At 40.5% G+C, this 26,414-nt stretch overlaps 1 protein-coding gene across 2 annotated transcripts; it reads left to right on the top strand.

Moving 5' to 3' along the window:
- Window positions 1-3,416: 3,416 nt before the first annotated feature.
- gemin2 (gem (nuclear organelle) associated protein 2) lies at window positions 3,417-26,414 on the top strand. Of its 2 annotated transcripts, none has more exons than XM_070877458.1 (11): window positions 3,417-3,716; window positions 5,593-5,733; window positions 6,652-6,736; window positions 9,335-9,424; window positions 10,192-10,251; window positions 11,306-11,425; window positions 13,195-13,239; window positions 15,511-15,579; window positions 16,996-17,106; window positions 23,775-23,833; window positions 25,988-26,414. In XM_070877458.1, exons 2-11 carry the CDS (start codon window positions 5,615-5,617, stop codon window positions 26,022-26,024), a joined length of 795 nt encoding a protein of 264 aa, XP_070733559.1. In that variant the 5' UTR covers window positions 3,417-3,716; window positions 5,593-5,614; the 3' UTR covers window positions 26,025-26,414. The 2 variants fall into 2 exon arrangements, with proteins under 2 accessions (XP_070733559.1, XP_070733560.1); XM_070877459.1 differs by having other exon boundaries at window positions 3,419-3,480.

Here is a 26,414-nt window from a genome sequence, read left to right as displayed (position 1 = left end):
TTCCTCGATTTCGAGGGACTGCCTATGATGAAGTTTTGTGTCATCTGCAAATTTGGAAATTGTGCCCTGTACACCCACATCCAAGTCATTAGTATGTATCAGGAAAAGCAGTGGTCCTGGAACTGACGCCTGGGGAACACCATTCATTCATTCATAGGCAGTCCCTCGAACGAGGATGACTTGCTTCCACAAGAGCTCACAGATGTTTCAATGAAGGACCCAATGTTCCAGTCCTGATCTCCAATTGAGGAGGTGGAAGATGCCCGTGTGTGGACATTTTTTAAACATGTGGTGACCATTACACATAGAAACATAGAAACATAGAAAATAGGTGCAGGAGCAGGCCATTCAGCCCTTCTAGCCTGCACCGCCATTCAATGAGTTCATGGCTGAACATGAAACTTCAGTACCCCCTTCCTGCTTTCTCGCCATAACCCTTGATCCCCCGAGTAGTAAGGACTTCATCTAACTCCCTTTTGAATATATTTAGTGAATTGGTCTCAACTACTTTCTGTGGTAGAGAATTCCACAGGTTCACCACTCTCTGGGTGAAGAAGTTTCTCCTCATCTCGGTCCTAAATAGCTTACCCCTTATCCTCAGACTGTGACCCCTGGTTCTGGACTTCCCCAACATTGGGAACATTCTTCCTGCATCTAACCTGTCTAAACCCGTCAGAATTTTAAACGTTTCTATGAGGTCCCCTCTCATTCTTCTGAACTCCAGTGAATACAAGCCCAGTTGATCCAGTCTTTCTTGATAGGTCAGTCCCGCCATCCCGGGAATCAGTCTGGTGAATCTTCGCTGCACTCCCTCAATAGCAAGAATGTCCTTCCTCAAGTTAGGAGACCAAAACTGTACACAATACTCCAGGTGTGGCCTCACCAAGGCCCTGTACAACTGCAGCAACACCTCCCTGCCCCTGTATTCAAATCCCCTCGCTATGAAGGCCAACATGCCATTTGCTTTCTTAACCGCCTGCTGTACCTGCATGCTAACCTTCAATGACTGATGTACCATGACACCCAGGTCTTGTTGCACCTTCCCTTTTCCTAATCTGTCACCATTCAGATAATAGTCTGTCTCTCTGTTTTTACCACCAAAGTGGATAACCTCACATTTATCCACATTATACTTCATCTGCCATTCATTTGCCCACTCACCTAACCTATCCAAGTCACTCTGTAGCCTAATAGCATCCTCCTCGCAGCTCACACTGCCACCCAACTTAGTGTCATCCGCAAATTTGAAGATACTGCATTTAATCCCCTCGTCTAAATCATTAATGTACAATATAAACAGCTGGGGCCCCAGCACAGAACCTTGTGGCACCCCACTAGTCACTGCCTGCCATTCTGAAAAGTACCCGTTTACTCCTACTCTTTGCTTCCTGTCTGACAACCAGTTCTCAATCCACGTCAGCACACTACCCCCAATCCCATGTGCTTTAACTTTGCACATTAATCTCTTGTGTGGGACCTTGTCGAAAGCCTTCTGAAAGTCCAAATATACCACATCAACTGGTTCTCCTTTGTCCACTTTACTGGAAACATCCTCAAAAAATTCCAGAAGATTTGTCAAGCATGATTTCCCTTTCACAAATCCATGCTGACTTGGACCTATCATGTCACTGCTATGACATCTTTAATAATTGATTCCATCATTTTACCCACTACTGAAGTCAGGCTGACCGGTCTATAATTCCCTGTTTTCTCTCTCTCTCCTTTTTTAAAAAGTGGGGTTACATTGGCTACCCTCCACTCGATAGGAACTGATCCAGAGTCAATGGAATGTTGGAAAATGACTGTCAATGCATCCGCTATTTCCAAGGCCACCTCCTTAAGTACTCTGGGATGCAGTCCATCAGGCCCTGGGGATTTATCGGCCTTCAATCCCATCAATTTCCCCAACACAATTTCCCGACTAATAAAGATTTCGCTCAGTTCCCCCTCCTTACTAGACCCTCTGACCCCTTTTATATCCGGAAGGTTGTTTGTATCCTCCTTAGTGAATACCGAACCAAAGTACTTGTTCAATTGGTCTGCCATTTCTTTGTTCCCCGTTATGACTTCCCCTGATCCTGACTGCAGGGGACCTACGTTTGTCTTTACTAACCTTTTTCTCTTTACATACCTATAGAAACTTTTGCAATCCACCTTAATGTTCCCTGCAAGCTTCTTCTCGTACTCCATTTTCCCTGCCCTAATCAAACCCTTTGTCCTCCTCTGCTGAGTTCTAAATTTCTCCCAGTCCCCAGGTTCGCTGCTATTTCTGGCCAATTTGTATGCCACTTCCTTGGCTTTAATACTATCCCTGATTTCCCTAGATAGCCACGGTTGAGCCACCTTCCCTTTTTTATTTTTACGCCAGACAGGAATGTACAATTGTTGTAATTCATCCATGCGGTCTCTAAATGTCTGCCATTGCCCATCCACAGTCAACCCCCTAAGTATCATTCGCCAATCTATCCTAGCCAATTCACGCCTCATACCTTCAAAGTTACCCTTCTTTAAGTTCTGGACCATGGTCTCTGAATTTACTGTTTCATTCTCCATCCTAATGCAGAATTCCACCATATTATGGTCACTCTTCCTCAAGGGGCCTCGCACAATGAGATTGCTAATTAATCCTCTCTCATTACACAACACCCAGTCTAAGATGGCCTCCCCCCTAGTTGGTTCCTCGACATATTGGTCTAAAAAACCATCCCTTATGCACATCAGCCACCACATGGGCTCGACAGAGCTAGGCCTTTATCCAGTGGCAAAGGTTGAACCAGGACAACTCTGCTCTGCTGCACAGACTTAATGCACACACATATTGCAGTGTGGGCAGGTCCATGCTGCCCCTGGGCCCTGGGCTCTTCTGGGCCCCGTACCCTCATTCGCCACAACTCCGCCACAATGTTCCAGGCCCTGTGCTCCAGCTCTATTTATAGTCCTGACCTGCGGTGGTGCTCTCACACAGGTCGGGGCGGCCCACAAAGTGTACCTTGCTCCAGTCCGATAATACAAATTACATAATACAAATTACGTGCGTAAAATCCATGCTAGTCATTTACAGCTGTGTTGTCTTCAAGATTGATTAAAGTGGGTATTTTAGTGTCCCCCTTCCCTTTTATAGGGGGCACTGGAAAAATTTGATTTTAGCGCCCCAAAAAAAAACCAAAAACCAAAAAAAAAGGGGCCTTGAAAATGTCTGCTGTGTCACCCAGGTCGGGTGGCATGGTTTTAATGTTTTATGTTTCTGCAGGTTAACTCAAAAGAGTTTAAAGTGGGTATTTTCCAATCAGCTTCACGCTGGTTGGGGGATACAGATGTCACTCTGTGCAGCCAACCCACCGTCTCCGCTCCGCGCAATGCCTCCTGGGCCTTGTAGTCAAATCCGTGCTGCGCATGCGCTCTCTCCGCGCAATGCCTCCTGGGCCTTGTAGTTAAATCCTACATCAAAGCTTATCGGAACAAAAAAATCGGAGCTGCGAGGTAGTTTGACATCGCGATATTCTGCGGAAGCGGTCAGACCGATCACAGCGCCTGCCGACCATTGGGGAACCGTTAAAGCGCCGGTCGGCTGGGGGAGGCCATGTGGTGATCCTGTGCCCGGAATTGCTGCTTCCCCGGTGCCCGCGCTCTCGGCCTCAGTGAGGACCTGCGGCTCGTGTGCGGGCGGGCACTGGCCTGCTCTTCGCTTCATTTCCGAGACCAGGTTACATTAAAATGTGGGTTGAGTATCAGCGGAAGCTGTGATATTATTGTGAAGCCCGTTGGTTTTCTGTGTCCTGTCCTGACCAAGTACTTCACTCACTGATGGGGAGTCCAACTGAAATCCGCCGGCACAACCAGGAGGAGCAACATCAAATGTGCTCCGTGTTCTCAGATTGTTGTATTTGAGGAAAATCTACAGAAGATGACTAGCATTCTTATTTCTTCCAAATTTCTGTTACCAACCAACTAGCAAACATCCCACCTCAGTTACAGAACCTCTAAATAGTTCAAATAATACCCCACCCCCCCGACCCTTATTAAAGGTATTTTTCACATGATGATCCGTGTTCTTTAATGGAAACAGGCTCTATTACTGTGTAATTTGTTTTCCCATTGATAGGTTTATATTTAACTTTTTAGTTTTCGTTTCAGTCTTAATAATGTCCAGCGTCCATCACCGAAAGAGGAAAAAAAGATTTGCATTTGCATAAAACTTGAAAATGCAGAAAATATTCAGCAGGTCAAGCAGCATATGTGTGGAGAGAAATAGTTAGTGTTTCAGGTCGATAAACTTTCGCCAGAATTGGAAAAAGTTACAGATTTTAAACAAGTGCAGGGGCAGAGAAAGGGGAAGGGGAGGAAAGAACAAAAGTGAAGGTCTGTGATGAGGTGGAGGGCAGGATTGATTTAAGTGACAAAAGGTATGATAGTACATGGCAAAGGTAAGGTCGTTGACCTGAAACATTAACTCTAGGGGGGTTTCTGTCTTCACAGATGCATTTTTTGTTTTTGTCAGATTTCCAGCATCTGCAGTATTTTGTATTTGCATTTTCGTGGTAACTTACCACATCTCTGAAATGTTTTGATGCACTTCACAAATAACTTTTCTACTACTGTGACTTGTGTAGAATAATGCAGCAGCCATGTTGTACACCGCAAGAATCCACTAAAAGCAATTAGATGATTGACCAGTGAAACAATTTGGAGTGGTATACTTATTTATTTAACTCAGTCCAACTCACACCTCCCAGCCCTCCTTTCACTCCTCTTCGCCTGGGGGAATGAGAGCAGTAACAGCAGACACACTTATAATTTTTCTTTCTGCCCCACCCTGCTTTTGCCTCTTCCCAGTCCACAGCAGATAAATGTTGGAAAGGTAGGTGAATAGACAAGCTAAGGATAGTGGCATGGGATCTTTTACATTCACCTCCATCATTGAGACCAAGTAAATGAGATCTCAGTTTATCATCAAAAATGTTTCAGAGCTGCTTTTCAAATTGGTGTTTCAAGCCAGTTTGAAATCCCAGGCACTCATTTATGTTTGTAGTAATGATCTCCGTTGTCCCTACAAATCATTGACACAAACAAAGCTTTGAGAATTTCACAGAAAACAAGTTTTTAAAACTGAGAACATATTTTAACCAGCTATTTCAGATCTATTTCCTCCTCTGGCTTGTGTGAAATAGTACTGGCATCTTTTGTAGAGTTTGGTTGCAAATCACTTGTTCAACAAGCACCATACTTTTAATGGATACTCATCCAGTCACATGCAAAACGTTTAGTACTGCAGAATAGAAAGTGCCTGATTCATTAAATATCATAACCACTTTGACTATATGTTGCATAATATACATTTTTGAATTGGCACTTTTTTCAAATGACAACTGATTCAAAAATGCACCATGATCAAAAAATAAATTATATTAATATATCTGAGCACTAATGATGTTTCATGGTCTGCCTCTTCTGAAGTTCCTCAGTGCAGGCACTAGTGCTAAATTTCTGGTCCCACGCTTAATGTTTTTCACAGAGCATTAATTTTTTGTTTAATTTTATGACTGTTTGATGAATTGGATGCAATCCTGAAGTTTAATGTTCTTTTTTTGATAGTGTGAAAATAGGTGCAACAAAAATGAATTTCGATGAAGATCTGATGCCCAGGCAATTACCTGTGGACGACTGGGATACCATTGAAGACTTTGACCCAAGTGTACCACCCAGAACACCCCAAGAATATTTAAAAAGAGTCCAGTAAGTAAACGTAGAAAAATTGATTGAATTTGATATAACTTAAGGCAAAATATAAGGCCAGAAAAGGTTGTTTTGCATTACTTGCAGGTGTACCTGAGCTGTAACTGCTGTGGTTATGGGGAGCGGGCGGGTAAATGGAGCTGAGTCCATGGCCAGATCAGCCATGATCTTGTTGAATGGCGGAGCAGGCTCGAGGAGCTAGATGGCCTACTCCTGTTCCTAATTCTTATGTTCTTAAAGTGTAAATTTATATCTGCTTTCCATCTGCTCTTGCCTTGTACCATTCATCAACCTAATGTGGCCTGGGAAGCGGTCACTTTTCTTTGTTGTAGATGATACATGACTATGAAGATCGGAGGGGAAGGAGGTTAGAAGCTTAAAGTGTCCTCAAAAGAAGTCACTCTGGCCTGACCTGTTTTAAATAGAACTGATATTTTTCAACTCTTAACAGGCCTTAAGCATTTTTAATTTTGGCATGAATTTGTAAACCTAAGTAACACGCAGTGTAATGCATCTTGACCAATCCTATCAAAATTGGGAACGCAGTAGAATCTTGATTATCCAACATAGTGGTGGGGAATTCCTGGTTTTCCAGCCCCAAAGATGGATTATAGAAATCGCCAGAACCCAATATATGGCCTTGCATGAATGGTATAGCAATAATCAAGGTGCAGGAATGAAGATGCGTTCAATACAAATAGCAAAATAAACATTGTGCTTCAATTTCTCATAAAGTTTAATCCTATGAAAATGTTGGTGGGCAATTGGAATGTAGATAATGGACATTCAACAGTAACATAGAAATGAATAATGCTAAATAAGGAAAATTTAACGGTGTGGTTTTGCTTTATGTTCTTTATTTGCAGTTTATGGCTACAGGTTGTAATTTGGAAGTTTTATCTCAATTTTTGCACTTAGAATTGAAGCATCAAGATGTCCTGAAGTAGTGGTAGCAAAAATTGACCCAAGAAAGTTGAAAAGGAATCAGACAGTGAATATTTCAGTAAGTATGACCACTGGATATTGCTTGAAAATTGTAGGGCATTGCTTTTTAAGGACCTTTTTTTTAATTGTTTGTTGTCTACTTTTAGTTCTGTATTATCAGCCTATACCGGTGAAACTAATGGGAAGATAAAACTTGACAATGAAAAATGGCACATCTTTGCATTGGGCTCCTATTTTAAAAAGGAAACAAGACAAAATTAATTTAATTTGGTCTAGAAATTTTATTTTTAAAACACGCTCCTGTGTAGTCTTGAGCATGTACATCTGTGTTGGAAGTGCTATCTTTTGGATGAGATGTTAGGCCAAGGCCTGCTCAAATGGCACTATTCAAAAAAGAGCAGGGAGTTTCTTCAGTGTCTTGGCCAACATTCTTCTCGATCAACCCCATCAAAATAAATTAACTGGTTATTTGTTTATTTGCTGATTATTAGACCTTCCATGTGCAAACTCCCTGCTTAATGATGGTGGTTGCACTTCAAAAGTAATCTATTATTTGAAAAGTGCTTTAGAGCATGACTAAGGAGATGGTAAATTGCTAGATAAAATGCATGTTTGTTTTAATGAGAACTTCAACAAAAAATGTTGATGTTTATCTGAGTGTGATATTTTCTTTAACTTCGTAGAGCTTTGTATCCTTACAGTGTCATGCAGTGGGTAATGATGGAGAACTGTCAGCATTCGCTGTCATTACCCCTCTGAACCTGACTAACTTCAGGATTTAGCACTTGGGCATCTAAACGCAGAAATTCTGAAGTGCGGTCAGTCAGTCACTGCTCCGATACAACGATGTCTCCGCAAGATCCTACAAATCCCCTGGGAGGACAGACGCACCAACGTTAGCGTCCTCGTCCAGGCCAACATCCCCAGCATTGAAGCACTGACCACACTTGGATCAGCTCCGCTGGGCAGGCTACATAGTTCGCATGCCAGACACGAGACTCCCAAAGCAAGCGCTCTACTCAGAACTCCTTCACAGAGCCAAAGGAGGGCAGCAGAAACTTTACAAGGACATTCTCAAAGCCTCCCTCCCTGATAAAGTGCAATATGCCCACTGATATTTGGGAGTCCCTGGCCAAAGACTGCCCTAAGTGGAGGAAGTGCATCCGGGAGGGCGCTGAGCACCTCGAGTCTCGTCATCAAGCGCAGGCAGCGGAAAGAGCGTGCGGCAAACCAGTCCCACCCACCCCTTCTCTCGACGACTGTCCCACCTGTGACAGAGACTGTGGCTCTCGTATTGAACTGTACAGCCACCTAAGAACTCATGCAAGTCTTCCTCGATTCCGAGGGACTGCCTATGATGATGATGATGCTCCATCACAGGCTGCAATGTGGATGCCCCGCCCCCCCCCAATAGCCGGCAATTAGTGGAACCAACAAAACTTGAGCTTTTCTGCACTAATATCGCTGTTAAACATCCCATTAAATGTTAAGCCTTGTTGGAATAGGTGTAACTGGGGTTTTAACAGTGTATTGACTGGTAAACAAACGTTATGGCCCTGAAAAACAAATGTTTATATTTGTGGAATTTCGTATTTAAAATCTAACGTTATGATTAAAAACTACTAGATTTTTTAAAAAAATTAAAAATAAATTTTTTTTAAGTTCATTATATTTCAGCTTCTACCTAACTCCATGTGTATATCCCAATTTTTATTTTGCTCTAACATTTTTCAAAAGTGCAGATAATCAGTGCTTTTCATTTCCTGGTTTGCTGTCTGTGAGAATCTTCAATGTGATTGGCTGGTTAGACAGCTTGATGATTTCACTGCAACATCATCATAGGAATCCCCTGGCGACAGGCTACAATCAAGTACTCGTCGAGAAACCTAAAGTTTTTGCCACAGAAATCGCGGGATCTCTGTGAGCAGCTTTCTTCAACGTCAGCGGCGATCTCCATCACATCACCGCAGATTACAGGCCATGATCTTAAGATTTTTGCCCACTTCGTGTACATTTTGAAAATAAACTGAGCATTGTTCATATTTAAAATCTAAAGGGAATTTATTTTGCAATTTGCACATGGCCTTCTGGGATTGCGGTAAATAAAATGTATGTTTTGTCTCGAATTGGTTTTGCAAAGTTTAGAGGGTGCAGTGTCACATTATAATTGTATCTGTTTATTTTGTGTGATTAGTCACAGTTACTTTATCCAAAAAGATGTAATATTGTATCAAAATTGCCATAACATTTTTCTATACCCTCTTACTCCATCCCAAAAATTAAAAAGTTAACCGTTGAAAGAATTGCAATTTGAAAAACTAAGCTGTTGCTCAAAATGCACTGTTCAGAAGTCTAGGTAATTTTTTGCATTGTCTGATTATAAATCAGTAGCGCAACTTCGCTCTTGTTGTCTTTTTCTGTAATTTTTTAATTAAACATCAACAGGAAATAGTGGCAGTACATTTTTTTTTAAAGAAACATAACTAATAGTTATCTTTTCATATGTAGAAAAGAGAAATGAGTCTTCCCACCCCATCCCTATTTTTTTGTTGCTGTAGAAATGTAGCTGCATTCATTAAGAGTTAAAGTACAACTTTTTTCAAACTCATTGCTGCACATTCTGCATATTTATCATAATTCAATTTATGTATTGTAGCTGTCAGGATGTCAACCTGCCCCTGTAGGATTTTCTCCCAGTCTCCGATGGCAGCAGCAGCAAGTAGCTAATTTTTCAATCCTTCGACAGGTAACATATTTAATTTGTAAAAATATTTGTTTGTACTAGATATTCAGGAAATCAGTGGTGAACATGCATTCAGAATTACATTACGGAGAAAGCAACATTCATTTTCCAGCTAGCAGACAATATTGTATCTACGATATTCCTAATCTTAATGAGGCATTTTGTTTTGAATATGGTGTGTTGCCATGACGTCTAATATATTCTAATACTAAGATGACTGATACTGTAATCCTATGGCATTCTATTTAAAGTTTGAATTATAAAGTATGGCCCAACTGAGTGTAATTTGCAGTTTCAATGGATTTAATATTTTAGCCAAGAAGGCTCACAAAAATAGTATTTGATTTGGGTATTTGAATTTGTAATTCAGAAATGAAAATTGTGCACTTTGGGATGGTTGTAGCCATTGGGATGTTTCTATGCTAATTTGTGGAGTACGTACTACAGTAATCTGCAGGATGAGCTGAGAATGTGGAATTATAGCCCCAAACCTCAACTCTAGCTAAATGCTGACCTGAAAATATAATTTTATTACAATATAGAAACATAGAAAATAGGTGCAGGAGTAAGCCATTCGGCACTTCGAGCCTGCACCACCATTCAATAAGATCATGGCTGATCATTCCCTCAGTACCTCTTTCCTGCTTTCTCTATAGAAACATATGCTGGTCTTCTAGCAGGTTTTGCTTTATTATTTTTGATTTCACCCAATACAATGATGCTTGTATTTTAGGCTATTGGTAACATTTTGTTCCTTTTTTCTCCTCCAGAGTATAGACAAACACAGAGATCATTGGAAGTCACAGCCTTTGGACAGTAATGTATTGCTGGTATGTGGTTTGCACTGTTCAAACACACTTTCTATTGGTGGGTGAGCTAAAGAGTAGCATTGACAATGTTCATGGTCATCTCGTCAGATTGGATGATATAAATGCAGGAAAAATATGCTGATGTTGCAATTTAAAATAATCCACTTTTTAAAAAAGTGAGAGAGCATCAGTTGAGGGCAGTATTGGATTCGTCTGTGATAGCCTCCGTACACTCTTCGTCTAGGCATGCATGTGAAGAATAACCATTTGGGATGAAGTACTGGAGGGTGACTAGCACCCATGCAGCTTTACTTTAGCGAGGAGTCAACATCTTCAGGAAGACAGGGCAGAAATGCAGAGGAGGTGGGGATATTTGTGTTAATTTCACAGTGTGCTTGAAATATTTAATGTATTGTGACCAGCTGAAGCACACGCAGACTAGAGTTTAAAACAAGTGAGGTTTATTCATCCATGGCAGTTGTATCTTTGTGCAGCGATCAACAAAGATGGTAATGGAGATTACTTTCCAGCCTACACCTTCCCATTCTCAGTTCCTTCCTCTCCACAACTGAACTATTTCCCTGCCTTTTATCCTTTCAGGCTAGGAATCGTTACTGATTAAAGGCAATTAAGGTCAATTATTTTTTTTAAGCTGTAGCACCTTACCTTGGTCATTCTGACACATTTTATATAACTTAAAGTGGTACCGTTATCGTGGATATTGAACTCTCAAAAGCCTATGGCTCACATATCGTCCCCCACTCACTCTGTTACAGTAATCAATAAGTGGGTGCAGACCTTCTTCATACAGTATAATCTTGAAGTTCCACTTAGTGATATGTTCATCAGTGGTTACTATATAAATACTGGTTAGTTAAAGTTAACACAATGCAAATAGCATCTATTGGTTACTAAGAAAAACGTTATTCAACGATATCTTGCTGCCATCTAGTGACGGATGAATGGCCTCGTATGTTTGGCATGCTCAATGTGATGTTTTAAGATTTTGTACCTTTTATGTAAAGTGTTAGAGATTCCTTCAAGATGATAGATGAAATTCATTTTCACTTCACAGCCAACATCTGAGGATGAAGAAGGATGGAAAAAATTCTGTCTTGGAGAAAAATTGTACTTGGATTCATCTGTGTCACCAATCACGAATGAGACTGACAACCCAGGCATTGACTATGTGCAGGTAATTTTTTTCATTATATACTTCTAGGTAGCACAAACAAAAGTTTTATAATTCCGAAGTCAACTACCTACATGCAGTGGTGATTGATGTCAAGCAAACTCTTGCTTGTGTTATATTAAATAAATGAGGTTTCTTGTATACATGCAATTGATGAAAATGTTGAGGCCTGGCAATCTTTTTGCACTGCTTTCAATTTCATTAGGATCCAGTATCATCATCCTTTATCCAGAGTGACAGACATAAATGTGTGGCCACACCTAAAACTTTGCAGGGAGGGGAGGGGGGCAACAAAGTCCAAGACTCCTATTTCAAGCTTGTGCTATGTTTCACATGAAGGTATATTAACCAGAACAGTAGAGATCTGTCAATATTGTAGTAAAATCTGCTGGACATTGTTTCTCATGTTCTTGTGAACAAGTAAATTACAAAGTTTGTCCATTTTAATAATAGAATTCAAGGCAGTAGTGCAGATAGTTACTATCTTAACCTGACTTGGTGACTGTTCAAATATTTAATCATCACCAAGCTAGTTGATAGATTGGGCCAAATTATCATCCACCCTCATTGGAAGCTGTTGTACTGACTGAAGATGCCTTGGTAAAATACCTCTTTGATAGAGAGAGGTAATTGAACCAGCATCCTATTTCCTGTTAGTAATCCCGACACTGATGTTGCACTACTTGTCAAGCATAGGAATACATTTCTATGCAGATTTGCATGTATTCTGTCATTGGGGATAAAGTATTGACCAAGACTGACAAAACAAAATCTTACATAACAGTCATTACCCTTACAAAACATTCATTTAATGTGAAGGGCTTTGAGAGATGTGATCAGGTGCTAAATAATTTCAAGTCTTACCACTACTGTATGTTGCCATAATAGCCAGTGGTATTGAGTATGAAATAATAATTAACTAGTCCAATTGGGGACACACGGGTGTCGGGATAACAAAAACAGACTGGACTATTGGAAGGCATGCTGCTGAAGCTTTTGGTGAATTAATGAACATCTGGCAACAGTAACACTTGAGCTTTTCAGCAAATACAAATTACTAGTGCCAGCTGCTGATGTATTTGTTTTATGGCTGCAAGATAAGGGTGCATACCAAAAGTAGAAGAGTGACACTTGGATGCTCTTCATATGTGTTGCATGGCGAGCATATCCTGCCAATGTAGTAGCAAGACTGTTGTGAAACGACCTTCGTCCAGATTTGGCAATCACAAGTCTCAGTACTTATTCATCAGTACAAGTGTAGATGCATGCAGATTCAGAGTATGTTATGACCGATGCTAAGCATGAATACCAAAAGGTGCCCTGATAATGTGATTGTCATGGAAATAACACAAAACTGTGCATGCCATAGTAAAAGGCAGCAGTTGAAGCTGCAAAATAGCTTACACTTTTAGCAGAAGTTTGTAAAACATGGAAAGTAAATTGTAACTTTGAGTACATACAGTAGAGAAAAATGTCCAAAACACAGTTTCACTACTCCCTTTTTCCATATTTCCCTGTGCATCCTCTTCAGTTCATCTCTTTCAGGAAGCTATCTGGGGATCTGTAAAATTCTTACGAGGATATAAGAAACATGCATTGTGGGGATGTAAACTGACTGTTTGGATCTCTGTGCTTTTTGCTTTGCATACATTAATACTTTTGGAATTCTCCATAAGTATTAATCAGATTTTTGATTTTCTTTTAAGAATTCGACCAAAGTCAAATGAATGTGATGTGTTTTAGTTACTGTAGGTGGTTGGTCTGTTTTCCAGGTGGGATTTCCTCCCTTGTTGAGTATTGTCAGCAGAATGAGTCAAGTATGTGCACATTTTATTTATTCTTTGCTTTTTAGCTGCAAACAAATGCTGATTTATTATGTAAAAACTTTAGGCACGAAGACACCATGAGTTCTAACCTACAGCCTCAAGATCAAACAATCTTAAAATGTTAGATCTTTCTGAGCTGCAAGCACATTCTAATCTCTCAATTTCCAAACCAGACCGTTGAACGTATGCTCACTGAAAATAATTAGATCCTGTGGCCATGAAGGAGCACTGTTCTAGCTCAGCAGAATAATGCATTCTCCTTTACGTGGTGTAAAACAGTACATCGTGTGAGCAATACCATAGTAAATCCACTATTAACATGTTTAAAAAGGTGCATCAATGCGTACATGGGTTGTACAACAGATGTTCCACTTTAGGTTGCATATTTGACCCTGAAATGAGCTTCCAGCCACATATCCACGGCATAACGAAAATCGCCTATTTCCACCTCCGTAACATTGCCCGTTTCCGCCCCTGCCTCAGCTCTTCTGCTGCTGAAACCCTCATCCATGCCTTTGTTTACCTCTGCACTTGACTACTCCAACGCACTCCTGGCTGGCCTCCCACATTCTACCCTACGTAAATTTGAGGTCATCCAAAACTCGGCAGCCCGTGTCCTAACTCGCACCAGGTCCCACTCACCCATCACCCCTGTGCTCGCTGACCTACATTGGCGCTTGGTTAGGCAATGCCTCGATTTCAAAATTCTCACTCTTGTTTACAAATCCCTCTTGGCCCTCTCTTTCTGCAATCTCCTTCAGCCTCACAACACCCCCGCCCCCCCCCCCTCCCCCCGAGATGTTTGCGCTGCTCAAATTCTGCCCCCTTGAACATCCTGCTTATAACTTGCTCACCCATTGGTGGCCATGCCTTCAGCTGCCTAGGCCCCAAGCTCTGGATCTCCCTCCCTAAACCTCTCTGCCTCTTTACCTCTTTCCTCCTTTAAGACACTCCTACCTCTTTGACCAAGCTTTTGGTCATCTGCCTTAAGTTCTTCTTATGTGGTTCGGTGTCAAATTTATTTGTTTTGTCTTAAAACGCTCCTGTGAAGCTATGTTAAAGGTGTGTTATAAATACAAGTTGTTGTATTATGGGTGCAAAACAATTTTAAAATGCAGAATGCTTCTGAGCTACAACCTGAAACTGACAGCACATTTCAATCTGTCAAACAACAATTAAACTGTAATATGACCCGAGCCTTTCTGGCTTAAAAGGGACACAACTGCACATTACCAAAACAATATATGGTGCATTACATCGTTTGATAAACATAGGAGTGTTATAGTATAAACCATGCAGTGCCGGGCCTGCTGTGTTCAGGATAACCAACTCTACGTGATAGAGTTTGGGGGTGGGTGGGGGGTGGGGAAAGAGGTTGATGGGGGGGCGGGAGGGATTGAGATTGCGGGGAAGTGGGTAGCATAGATAGAGAACACTGGTGGGGGGGGTGGCGGAGATAGAGATTATCCACTTATCCACATCTATCCACAAGAATAGAAAAGCAGAATATTTTTTAAACTGAGATGAGTAAATGTTGGTGTGTAGAGGGATTTGGGTGTCCTTGTACATGAATCACAGACAGTTAACATGCAGGTACAGCAAGCAATTAGGAAAGCAAATGGTATGCTAGCCTTTATTGCAAGGAGTATAAGTGTAAGGAAGTCTTTCTACAATTGTACAGGGCTTTGGCGCGATGACACCTGGAGCACTGTGTGCAGGTTTGGTCTCCTACCCAACGAAGGGTATACTTGCCTTAGAGGGGGTACAACGAAGGTTCAATAAATTCATTCCTGGATGAGAGGACTGTCCTATGAGGAGAGATTGGGCACAGAATGGGCCTATATTCTCTGGAGTTTAGAAAAATGAGGTGATGTAATTGAAACATACAAGATTCTGAGAGGGCTTGACAGGGTAGATGCTGAGAGGCAGTTTCACCTGGCTGGGAAGTCTAGAACTAGAGGTCATAGTTTCAGGATAAGTGGACGGCCATTTAGGACCAAGATAAGGAAACATTTCTTCACTCTGAGGATTGTGAATCTTTGGAATTCACTGCCCCAGATGGCTGTGGATGTTCAGTCAATGAGTATATTGAAGACTGAGACCGATAAGATTTTTTGATATCAAGAGATATGGGGATTGGGCAGGAAAGTGGTGTTGATATAAACGTTCAGCCATGATATTGAATGACTGAGCAGGCTTAAGGGGCCGTATGGCCTACTCCTTATTCTTATATTATTAATAATTTGTTTTTTTTTCTTCCAGCCTACAGTATTTAACGTATTGGAGTTTCTAATTAATTGGTTTGGAGATAAAAAATTGTATCCCGAATTAGTAAGTGATTTCTTGCCTCTCGTAGGCGTAGTTTTTTTTACGGATTGGATATGTCTTATTTGATATACTGCTTGTTGTGGTAAAGCTGTAAATGAGCATAAATCATGCATGTGTATAATTTACTTCAGCGCTGAACATTTTTTTCCATCCTCCACTGCTTGACCTACCTATGCCATGCAGCATCTGCAAAGGCAACCGGCTGCCAGGGTTTCTGTTAACATAGATGTGCCTAATGGTACTGAAAAACTTAATTCATTTTTATTATAACTTACTCAACATTTGAAAAAAATGTTTTTAATGTGAAAAGGCCTTTTGATACATCCACAGCCATCCCTCTAGTACTACAATATAACCAGCTTTGTATCCAGCTGCATTTTAACTTCCCTAATGTCTTTGACTCAACTGGCTTACCTGGTAATTATTCCAAACATTTATCATTTGTGAAAAGACATTTTTTCTCATTTTATTTACTTTGCATTAATTTAAATGTGTGCTCTGACCTACTTTACCTTGAACAAATATTCTGGATTTACCAGATAATAACAAGGATGAGTGTCATGAGTTACAAGGAAGATATACAGCAACGAGCAACTAAGATTGATTTTGATAGAGGTGATAAAAGGAATAGACCAGGTTATTTTATGGTTGATAAATTGAGGGCAGGTGGCCATGACCTCAAGTTAAGAATTCGATACGTAAAAATGTAGATTAGAAGAAACTTTTTCTTGCAGTTACTGGAATGTAGTATGCTTTGCCACAAGTGGTGGTTGGTGCTAAATTGATTATAGCAATCAAAGAGGAATTGGAACTAAATTGATTTCAGCAATCAAAGAGGAATTTGATAATTAGTTAAAGAAAATTAATATAGATGGGTATGGGGAGAAAGCAGAAAAATTGGATTAGTTTGGGGAGAAAGCAAGAAAATATAAAATCAGAATATCCAAATCTTGCACCCATTCTTGCATCTAGATCAGATTGTAGTTTTTTTTTCTCATGTAAGGTCCTAACACCAGCAAAAATCTCTGGTGTTGGGGTACTGTCCATTGTGTAGATCATTAATATAGATTGTGAAGAGCATGATTGCATCCCTCCATCACTGCCTCCTCGATCGATTCTAGAGCTTCATATCCTTTATTCTTTCTCAATAGTCCATTCCCGTTTGTGCTTATTGCTCTTCTCTGAACCAATTCCAATGCATCTATGTCCCTTTTAAAGCCAAAATTGTACACAGTCTAAGGGTAGTCTGACTGTCCATTGTGAAGCCTCAGCATGACCTCTACAGACTTGTACTTCATAGTTCTAGTGATACATTCCAATGTTTTATTTCATATATTTGATAATGCACTGCACTTGAGCACTATAAAAGTGTATATAGGTTGTTGCAAAGATTCAGTGCTTTTTTTCAATTTTTCCTAGGGTAGATGGTTATATGCATTGTTAGCCTGTATAGAAAAGCCACTACTCCCTGAGGCTCATTCTCTTATTCGACAGCTAGCTAGAAGATGTTCTGAAGTTCGTGCTAAGCTAGTAAGTATCTATGTTTTTTAGACAATATAATAAAATGCATGAAATTATACATGGCTTCGTTCGATCATGGAACTTCATCCTCCTGACTCCATTTCATATTGCTGAAATGAATAGATTTAATGTAGTCAAGTGAGGTAGTATCCTATTGTGCACAAGTAAATATTATTTCCCCCTCTTGCAAGGCCAAAAGTGCATTTGCTGCAGTTAATTACTGAGTGTATTACTGCAGATATGAGCTTGCATTCTTTTATTCCAGGGCACAGTAGATGGAAGCTTCAGTGCACCATGTCACTGTGCTGTGTGATGCAATAGAGATCAGAAAAAGACTACACATTGTGATCAGGAGATGAAACTTGTTGGAGCATAGAGTGCCATCTAGTGGCGGTGCAGATGATGAGATTGATAGAACAGATTCAGCAAACAGTAAAAGAACTAGAATGTGTCAATTTCAGAGGTTCTTACAATCAATAATGATCAATAGGAAATCAGAACTTATGAAATTTTTTATCCAAAGATCACTGGCCCTTTTTTCCAGTTTTCTTGCTTTCCCTGAAGTTGTTGATTCCTTGCTGCAGTTTGGTTTCCATAGTCACCCTCCCAAGTGACTCTTCTTCATGTGTGAGCCCAGATAGTGTGCATCGGTAGTTTATCTAACTGCTGTGGCATTACAGCTGAGCCTGTCCTCACCCAGTGTCCACCATCGTACTTCCAACAGACGATCAGAAGTGTGATCCTTCCCAAACCCGCAACCTCGACCATCTATTAGGACAAGGGTAGCGGGCACATTGGAACACCACCACCTCCAAGTTCCCCTCCAAGTCACACACCATCCTGACTTAAAAATATATCGCTGTTCCTTCATCGCTAGGTCAAAATCCTGGAACTCCCTCCCTAACATTGTGGGAGTACCTTCACCATACCGCCAACAATTCAAGAAGGCGGCTCACCAACTCCTTCTCAAGGGCAATTAGGGATTGGCAATAAATGCTGGCTTTGCCAGCTACATCCACATCCCAAGAACTATTAAAAATAAATTCTTGGATTCTTTTCTGCTACTAACCATGGATACTGAGACCCATTTATAGTTCCCTTACTGCCATCCTGAATGAGATCACATGACAGGCTGCAGATGAGGGATTGAACCTGGGGCTTTCCTGGTCTGTGTGGATCAGCTCCTGCTGCCTTAACCAGCTGAATCATTCAGAGAATTCAGAATTCCACTACTTTGTTCATCCCTCATAAGATTCTTTTCATTACCTACTTTAAATAATTAAACAGCCACCACCTTGCCAGCGATGCCCACATCCCAGGAACAATTTTTTTTTTTTAAAAAGGCTGATGTAATAATATTTGTTTGTTTCTTGAAAGTAGAGCAGGTACTCTGGGGGGACAATTGATGAACACATTAGTGGATTTAAAAACAATTGAAAAGTAACTAATTTCATGTTTGTTGTTTACTCAAATTAAATGGGGAGAATTATGTTGCCACCACTTGGTAGTATGACAATGCATGAAGTGCCATCAGCAAGCAGATCATAACGTAGGAACAGGAGGAGGCCATTCAACCCCTCGAGCCTGTTCTGCCATTTAATTAGATCATTGCTGATCCGTATCTTAACTCTACCTACCCACCTTGGTTCCATAACCCTGAACACCCTTGCCTACCTATTGCTTTGAGAAAAACCAGGGGGTGGTTCTGAAAAGGATACAATAATTCAATTGAATAAAGAATGTTGTGTTAATGTATTGAAAACAAGGAATGTTGATCAACCTCTAGAATCTGCATAGTCACCAGTGTTGGTGTACGGAGATGGTAAACTGGTTTGTCAACTTTGTGTATTGTAAATAGACAGGCACCATTTTCCCATGATAATCAGAGTGTGACAGGAAGGGGCAGAGCGTATAAATATAAGAATGTACCAGAAAGCAGAGTCAGAGTAGGTAAAAATGGTAAAAAGACAATTAAATGGGGAATTAGTATTGCGGAACATGGAGATGGCAGAAACTCTGAAGAAATATTTTGTATCAGTCTTTATGGTAGAGGACACTAACAATATTCCAACAGTGGATAGTCAAGGGGCTATCGGGAGGGGGGAGGAACTTAACACAATCAGAATTACTAAGGAGGTGGTACTCAGTAAGATAATTGGACTAAAGGAAGATAAATCCCCTGGACCTGATGGCTTGCTTCCTAGGGTCTTAAGAGAAGTAGCAGCAGGGATATTGGATGCATTGGTTGTAATTTACCAAAATTCCCTGGATTCTGGGGAGATCCCAGCACATTGGAAAACTGCAAATGTAACGCCTCTATTTAAAAAAGGAGGCAGACAAAAAGCAGGAAACTATCGACCAATTAGCCTAACCTCTGTGGTTAGAAAAATGTTGGGAGTCCATTATTAAAGAAGCAGTCGCAGGACATTGGGAAAAGCAAAATTCGGTCAGGCAGAGTCAGCATGGATTTATGAAGGGGAGGTCATGTTTGACAAATTTGTTGGAATTCTTTGAGGATGTAACGAACAGGGTGGATAAAGGGGAACCAGTGGATGTGGTGTATTTGGACTTACAGAAGGCATTTGACAAGGTGCCACATAAACGGTCACTACACAAGATAAAAGTTCACGGGGTTGGGGGTAATATATTAGCATGGATAGAGGATTGGCTAACTAACAGAAAACACAGTCGGGATAAATGGTTCATTCTCGAGTTGGCAATCAGTAACCAGTGGAGCGCCGCAGGGATCAGTGCTGGGACCCCAACTATTTAAAATTTATAACGACTTGGAAGAAGGGACTGAGTGTAACATAGCTAAGTTTGCTGACGATACAAAGATGGGAGGAAAAGCAATGTATGAGGACACAAAAAAATCTGCAAAAGGATATAGACAGGCTAAGTGAGTGGGCTAAAATTTGGCAGGTGGAGTATAATGTTGGAAAGTGTGAGGTCATGCACTTTGGCAGAAAAAAAATCAAAGAGCAAGTTATTATTTAAATGGAGAAAGATTGCAAAGTGCTGCAGTACAGCAGGTACTTGTGCATGAAACACAAAAGGTTAGTATGTGGGTACAGCAAGTGATCAGGAAGGCCAAAGGAATCTTGGCCTTTATTGAAAAGGGGATGGAGTATAATAGCAGGGAGGTCTTGCTAACGTTATACAGGGTTATTGGTAAGGCCACACCTGGAATGCTGCGTGCAGCTTTGGTTTCCATATTTACGAAAGGATATACTTGCTTTGGAGGCAGTTCAGAGAAGGGTTCACTAGGTTGATTCTGGAGATGAGAGGGTTGAGGAGGTTGGGCCTCTACTCATTGGAATTCAGAAGAATGAGAGGTGATCTTATTGAAATGTATAAGATTATGAGGGGGCTTGACAAGGTGGATGCAGAGAGGATGTTTCCACTGATAGGGGAGACAAGAACTAGCGGGCATAATCTTAGAATAAGAGGCCGCCCATTTAAAACTGAGATGAGGAGAAATTTCTTCTGAGGGTTGTGAGTCTGGAATTCGCTGCCTCAGAGAGCTGTGGAAGCTGGGACTTTGAATAAATTTAAGATAGAAATAGACAGTTTCTTAAATGATAAGGGGTTATGGGGAGCGGGCAAGGAAGTGGCCCTGAGTCCATGATCGGATCAGCCATAATCGCATTAAATGGCGGAGCAGGCTCGAGGGGCGGTATGGCCTACTTCTGCTCCTATTTCTTATGTTATGTAAAAGTTCTTTATCTGAATGCACGCAGCATTCGTAACAAGATAGATGAGTTGACAGCACAAATAGAAATAAATGGGTATGATCTGATAGCCATTAGAGACGTGGTTGCAAGGTGACCAAGGCTGGGAACAGAATATTCAGGGATATTTGACATTTCTGAAGGAAAAGCAGAAAGGAAAAGGAGGTGGGGTAGCTCAGTTGATAAAGGATGGGATCAGTGCAGTAGTAAGAAATTATATTGGCTCAGAAGATCAAGATGTAGCATAGTTTGGATGGAGATAAGAAATAAGGGAAAGAAGTCACGGGTGGGAGTAGTCTCTAGGCCCCTTAACAGTAACAACACTGTAGGATAGAGTATCAATCAAGAAATAATTAAGGCTTGTAAGAAAGGTACGGCAATAATCATGGGCGATTTAAATCTTCATATAGATTGGACAAATCAAATTGGCAAAGGTAGCCTTGAGGATAAGTTCATAGTGTATTCAGGATGGTTTTTTTAGAACAATATGTTGTGGAACCAATCGGGGAGCAGGCTATTTTAGATCTGGTAATGTGTAATGAGATAGGATTAATTAATGATCTCACAGTAAAGGATCCTTGGGACGAGTGATCATAGAATTTCAAATTCAGTTTGAGGGTGAGAAATTTGGGTCTCAAACTAGTGTCCTGAACTTAATAAAGGCAATTACAAAGTTATGAAGACTGAGTTGGCTAAAGTGGACTGTGAAAATAGATTAAAGGGTAAGATGGTAGAAAAGCAGTGGCACACATTTAAGGAGATATTTCATAACTCTCAGCAAAGATATATTCCAGTGGGAAAGAAAGACTCTTAAGGAGGATGAGCCATCTGTAGCTAACTAAGGAAGTTAAGGATGGTATCAAATTGAAAACAAAGACATACAATGTTGTGAAGATTAGTGGTATGCCAGAGGATTGGGAAATTTTTAGAAACTAGCAAAGGACAACTAAAAAAAATAGTAGATTGAGAGTAAACAAGCAAGAAATATAAATACAGTAAAAACTTCTACAGGTATTAAAAAAAAAGGAGGCGAGTAGTGAAAGTAAATGTTGGTCCCTTAGAGGTTGAGACGGGGGAATTAATAATGGGAAACAGGAAAATGGCAGAGACTTTGAACAAATATTTTGTATCGGTCTTCACAGTGGAAGACATTAAAAAACGTCCCAATAGTGGATAATCAAGGGACTATAAGGAGGTGAACTTAATACAATCACGAACACTAAAGTAGTAGTACGCGGTAAAATAATGAGACTAAAGGCAGACAAGTCCCCTAGACCTGATGGCTTGCATCCTAGGGTCTTAAAAGAAGTGGCTGCAGAGATAGTGGATTCATTGGTTGTAATCTACTAAAATTCCCTGGACTCGAGGTCCCAGCGGATTGGAAAACCGTAAATGTAACGCCCCTATTTTAAAAAGGATGCAGCCAGAAAGCAAGAACCTATAGACCAGATATCCTAACATCGGTCGTTGGGAAAATGCTGGAGTCCATTATTAAGGAAGCAGTAGCAGGACATTTGGAAAAGCATAATTCAAATCAAGGGAAATCATGTTTGACAAATTTGCTGGAGTTCTTTAAGGATGTAACGAGCAGGGTGGATAAGGGGGAACCAGTGGATGTGTATTTGGATTTCCAGAAGGCATTCGATAAGGTGCCACATAAAAAGTTACTGCACAAGATAAAAGTTCACGGGGTTGGAGGTAATATTAGTAAGGATAGAGGATTGGCTAACTACCAGAGAACAGAGTGTCGGTACAAATGGATCATTTTCTGGTTGGCAATCAGTAACTCGTGGGGTAATGCAGGGATCGGTGCTGGGGCCTCAACTATTTACAATCTATATTAATGACTTGGATGAAGGGACCGAGTGTAATGTAGCCAAGTTTGCTGATGATACAAAGCTGAGTGGGAAAGCAAGTTGTGAGGAGGACACAAAAAATCTGCAAAGGGATATAGACAAGCTAAGTGAGTGGGCAAAAATTTGGCAGATGGAGTATAATGTGAGGTAATCCACTTTAGCAGAAATAATAGAATAGCAAATTATATAATTTAAATGGAGAAAAATTGCAAAGTGCTGCAGTCCAGAGGGACCTGGGGGTCTTTGTGCCTGAAACACAAAGTTAGTATGCAGGTACAGCAAGTAATCAGGAAAACAAATTGAATGTTGGCCTTTATTGCAAGGGGGATAGAGTATAAAAGCAGAGAAGTCCCGCTACAATTGTACAACGTATTTATGAGGCCACACCTAGAGTAATGCATACAGTTTTGCTCTCCATATTTAAGGAAGGCTATACTTGCATTGGAGGCTGTTAAGAGAAAGTTCACTAGGTTGATTCCAGAGATGAGGGGGTTGACTTATGAAGATAGTTGAGTAGGTTGGTCCTATACTCATTGGAGTTCAGACGAACGAGAGGTGATCTTATCGAAACATAAGATAATGAGGGGGCTCAACAAGGTGCATGCAGAGAGAATATTTCCACTCATAGGGGAAACTAAAACTAGGGGACATAGTCTCAGAATAAGGGGCCGCCAATTTAAATCTGAGAAGAGGAGGAATTTTTTTCTTGGAGGTTGTAAATCTGTGGAATTTTCTGCCCGAGAGAGCTGTGGAGGCTGGGTCATTGCAGGCAGGGAGTGGAGCTGAGGCCATGATCTTATTAAATGGCGGAGCAGGCTCGAGGGGTCAAATGGCCTACTCCTGCTCCTAGTTATGTTCTAGCTGTGACAGTATTCAAGTGTACCCGATTTGCTGCTTTAGTTAACATATTCCTGCTCAGTGTTATTTCTTGCAGTTATTTTTAAGGAAAGAACAAATGACCTGATCTCAAACATTTAATTTTGTATATTGTAAATATCTGTTTGTCCTGTCTCATCAAATGAAGTCCACTCGCCCACTCCCAAATATCTGCCAAAGGTATCATGATTTTCACTATCTCTTTTTCTTGTAGGAAAATCCAGAAGATGCAGAATTGTCAGCATTGAATTTACTCATTTGTTTAGTTGCCAGGTATTTGACAACTTTCTTCAGACCTCATATCTGCATGCTTATGAGTCTTTCAAGTTGGAGTTTCTTACCTTAGTTGAGGGGTATTTCCTATCCATATAAAGGTGGACTAGTGACCATTTGTAATGTTCCCTGATGTCAGTATTTGTATTTTATATTATGCATGTTTTTAGGGCTAAAAATAAGGTACATATGTAGTTAATCATACAAATAAGACACTGAAAACTACTTTACCTTGCATTAGAGCAATCTCTTGGGCACTGGAAGAAGCTAGGGATTAGGACATTTGGCTGGGTAATGATAGATGCTGTTCAGGGACCTTTAAACAAAACTTTTCCTTTCCTCTCCTCTTTCAACCTCCAGTATTTAGAAAGTGTAGGGCAACAATATAAGTTCAGTGCTTGTATACCTCGGTGTTAATATAAAGGTTGGCAGTAGAACAGCCAATATAATTTGTTTAATAATGTAACTCAAAGCAGAGAAATACTCTGCTACCTTACTGCAACTGCTGTTTTTCATGTAACCAGCCTGCTGTTATGGCTAAACTTGCTGGACCATCAGCAGCTTAATCTGTTTCCATAGGCAGCATCCCACCTCGAGCTGTCTGAACTATGTACCACACAATTATTCAGGGGAAAGCACATGAGGAAATTTGACAATTCATAAGGTCAGATGAATGAAACCCACTGAGCCATTAATAGTCGCTTTTTGGATATTTATCTGTTGCTATACCCTGATCGATTTGTTTCAGATTATAAAAGGTAAACTGTGGTTTATGCTAAACTGGACAATTTGAAGAGAACACTGATCAAAGACCTCTGACTCTCCAGTGGATTAGTTTAAATTTATCAAGAACATAATCTAGGTATAAATGATGATTCCTGTCTAATTTGAATTTTGATATAGCTGATAAAATCCAAAATATTGGTCTGATAGCATTACCATCCTACCATTAATGAGAACATTTAGTGGTTAAGTTAGTAAAACAGTTTATTTCTTGGATTGTCTGGAAACAAAATAGCATGTGACATTTTGATCCTCTACATGGATCGTGTGTGTCTGTTTGTGCTTGTGAACAATGACAGATATAATACCCAGACATATGCAGGAAGGCTTCTGAAACAGGAGCAGCATAGCTAGTCAGATTCTTTTTCAAACTGAAAAGGTCTCCAGTACAATGCAGCAGGAGTTAAAAATTAATTTTGGATCTTTCTGGATGAATTTAGATGGAACAAATGGCCATCCTCATTTGTAACTAACTTGTGATATATTGGGCTGAAGTTTCGGCCTGAGTTGCTCTTTTTTTGGAGCAACTATTTTAGAATGGAGCATCTTAGAAAATGCAATTCTCGGCATTTAGTTTGCGGGAGTTAAAATAGTTTCATTTTAGAACCTTTTTTTCCAAAAGAGGGAGTGTCCAGCCACTTACACCTGTTTTGCAAGTTTAGACAGCAAAAACTTACTCCAAACTAACTTAGAATGGAGTAAGTGTAGATTTTTGTACGCTCAAAAACCTTGCCTATGCTTATCAGGCAGAGAGAGTGCGTTTACAAACATTAAACACTTCAATTTTACAAATAAAGAACCATCATCAATAAATAAAACAAATTAAAATAAAATAAAAAAATTAAGTTTCTAATCACCTACTGCGGGAGCCCTCCAACAGCGGGCTGGGATACCCCCCCCCCCCCGACGTGGAAGCCAGGCCACTGCGGAGGTCTTCGGGCGCGTGGGCCCCACCGACAACGTGGGGGGAGGGGTGCTGGACAGGAGGGAGGCCTGAGTCCCGATCTTCGCCCGGTGAGCCCATTCAGCCAGGGATAGGGCCGGCGTGCTTCAGGCCCCTCCCACGCAGCCTCGGGAGCGAGGAGCGACTGCATACACACTCTAGCGTGCATGTGCAGAGGTCCTGGCTCCGCCCTCAACCCCTTGTGCTGTGCCACGCTGAGCACAAAGACGTCCTGAGGAGCTCGCAGAATCACAAGATAAGTTTTCAGCACCCTTTTTATTCCAGAAAGTCGGCGCACCTTATGAAGGTACACCGTTTTTACAAAGGGCAGAAAATTGGGCCAAAAGTAAGGGGAGAGAGTTTACTGTCTTAGTAGGAAGTAGTTTGTAAATATTATCTTTTTTTTATAAATTGTTTTTCTTTTACAGGTATTTTGAACAGAGTGACCTCGCAGATAATGATTGATTTAATTGGAGTCTGGAATAAGAATTCCTTCATTTTCAACCTTGCATATTATGTTAGCATCTTTATTTTTAAAAATGTAGACCTATTTTGCTGACAAACTTAAAGTCTTACATTTCTTTGAGAATATTAAACTATCTTGCAGTAGCATATTTAAATCTACAAGGTAAATTAATTAAATATTAAAAACTAATTGTGACATAACTTTGTTTCAAATAAATGACAAGTTTTGGAATTGTCTGTATGCTGGCTGAGAATTCTTATAGGTTAATTTAAAGTCAGTAATTAGTTGCGGAGACCAAGGAATTGATGAAGGCTTTAAGTGTACTCACTAAGTACAACCCTGTACAGTAAAAGTCCCTGGACTATTTGATTCTCAAAGTTTTTCACAAG

Source organism: Pristiophorus japonicus, chromosome 4 (assembly GCF_044704955.1).
Source record: "Pristiophorus japonicus isolate sPriJap1 chromosome 4, sPriJap1.hap1, whole genome shotgun sequence".
NCBI lineage: Eukaryota > Metazoa > Chordata > Chondrichthyes > Pristiophoridae > Pristiophorus > Pristiophorus japonicus.
Note: the sequence above shows the minus strand (reverse complement) of the source record. Positions and strands in the feature narration are given on the sequence as shown.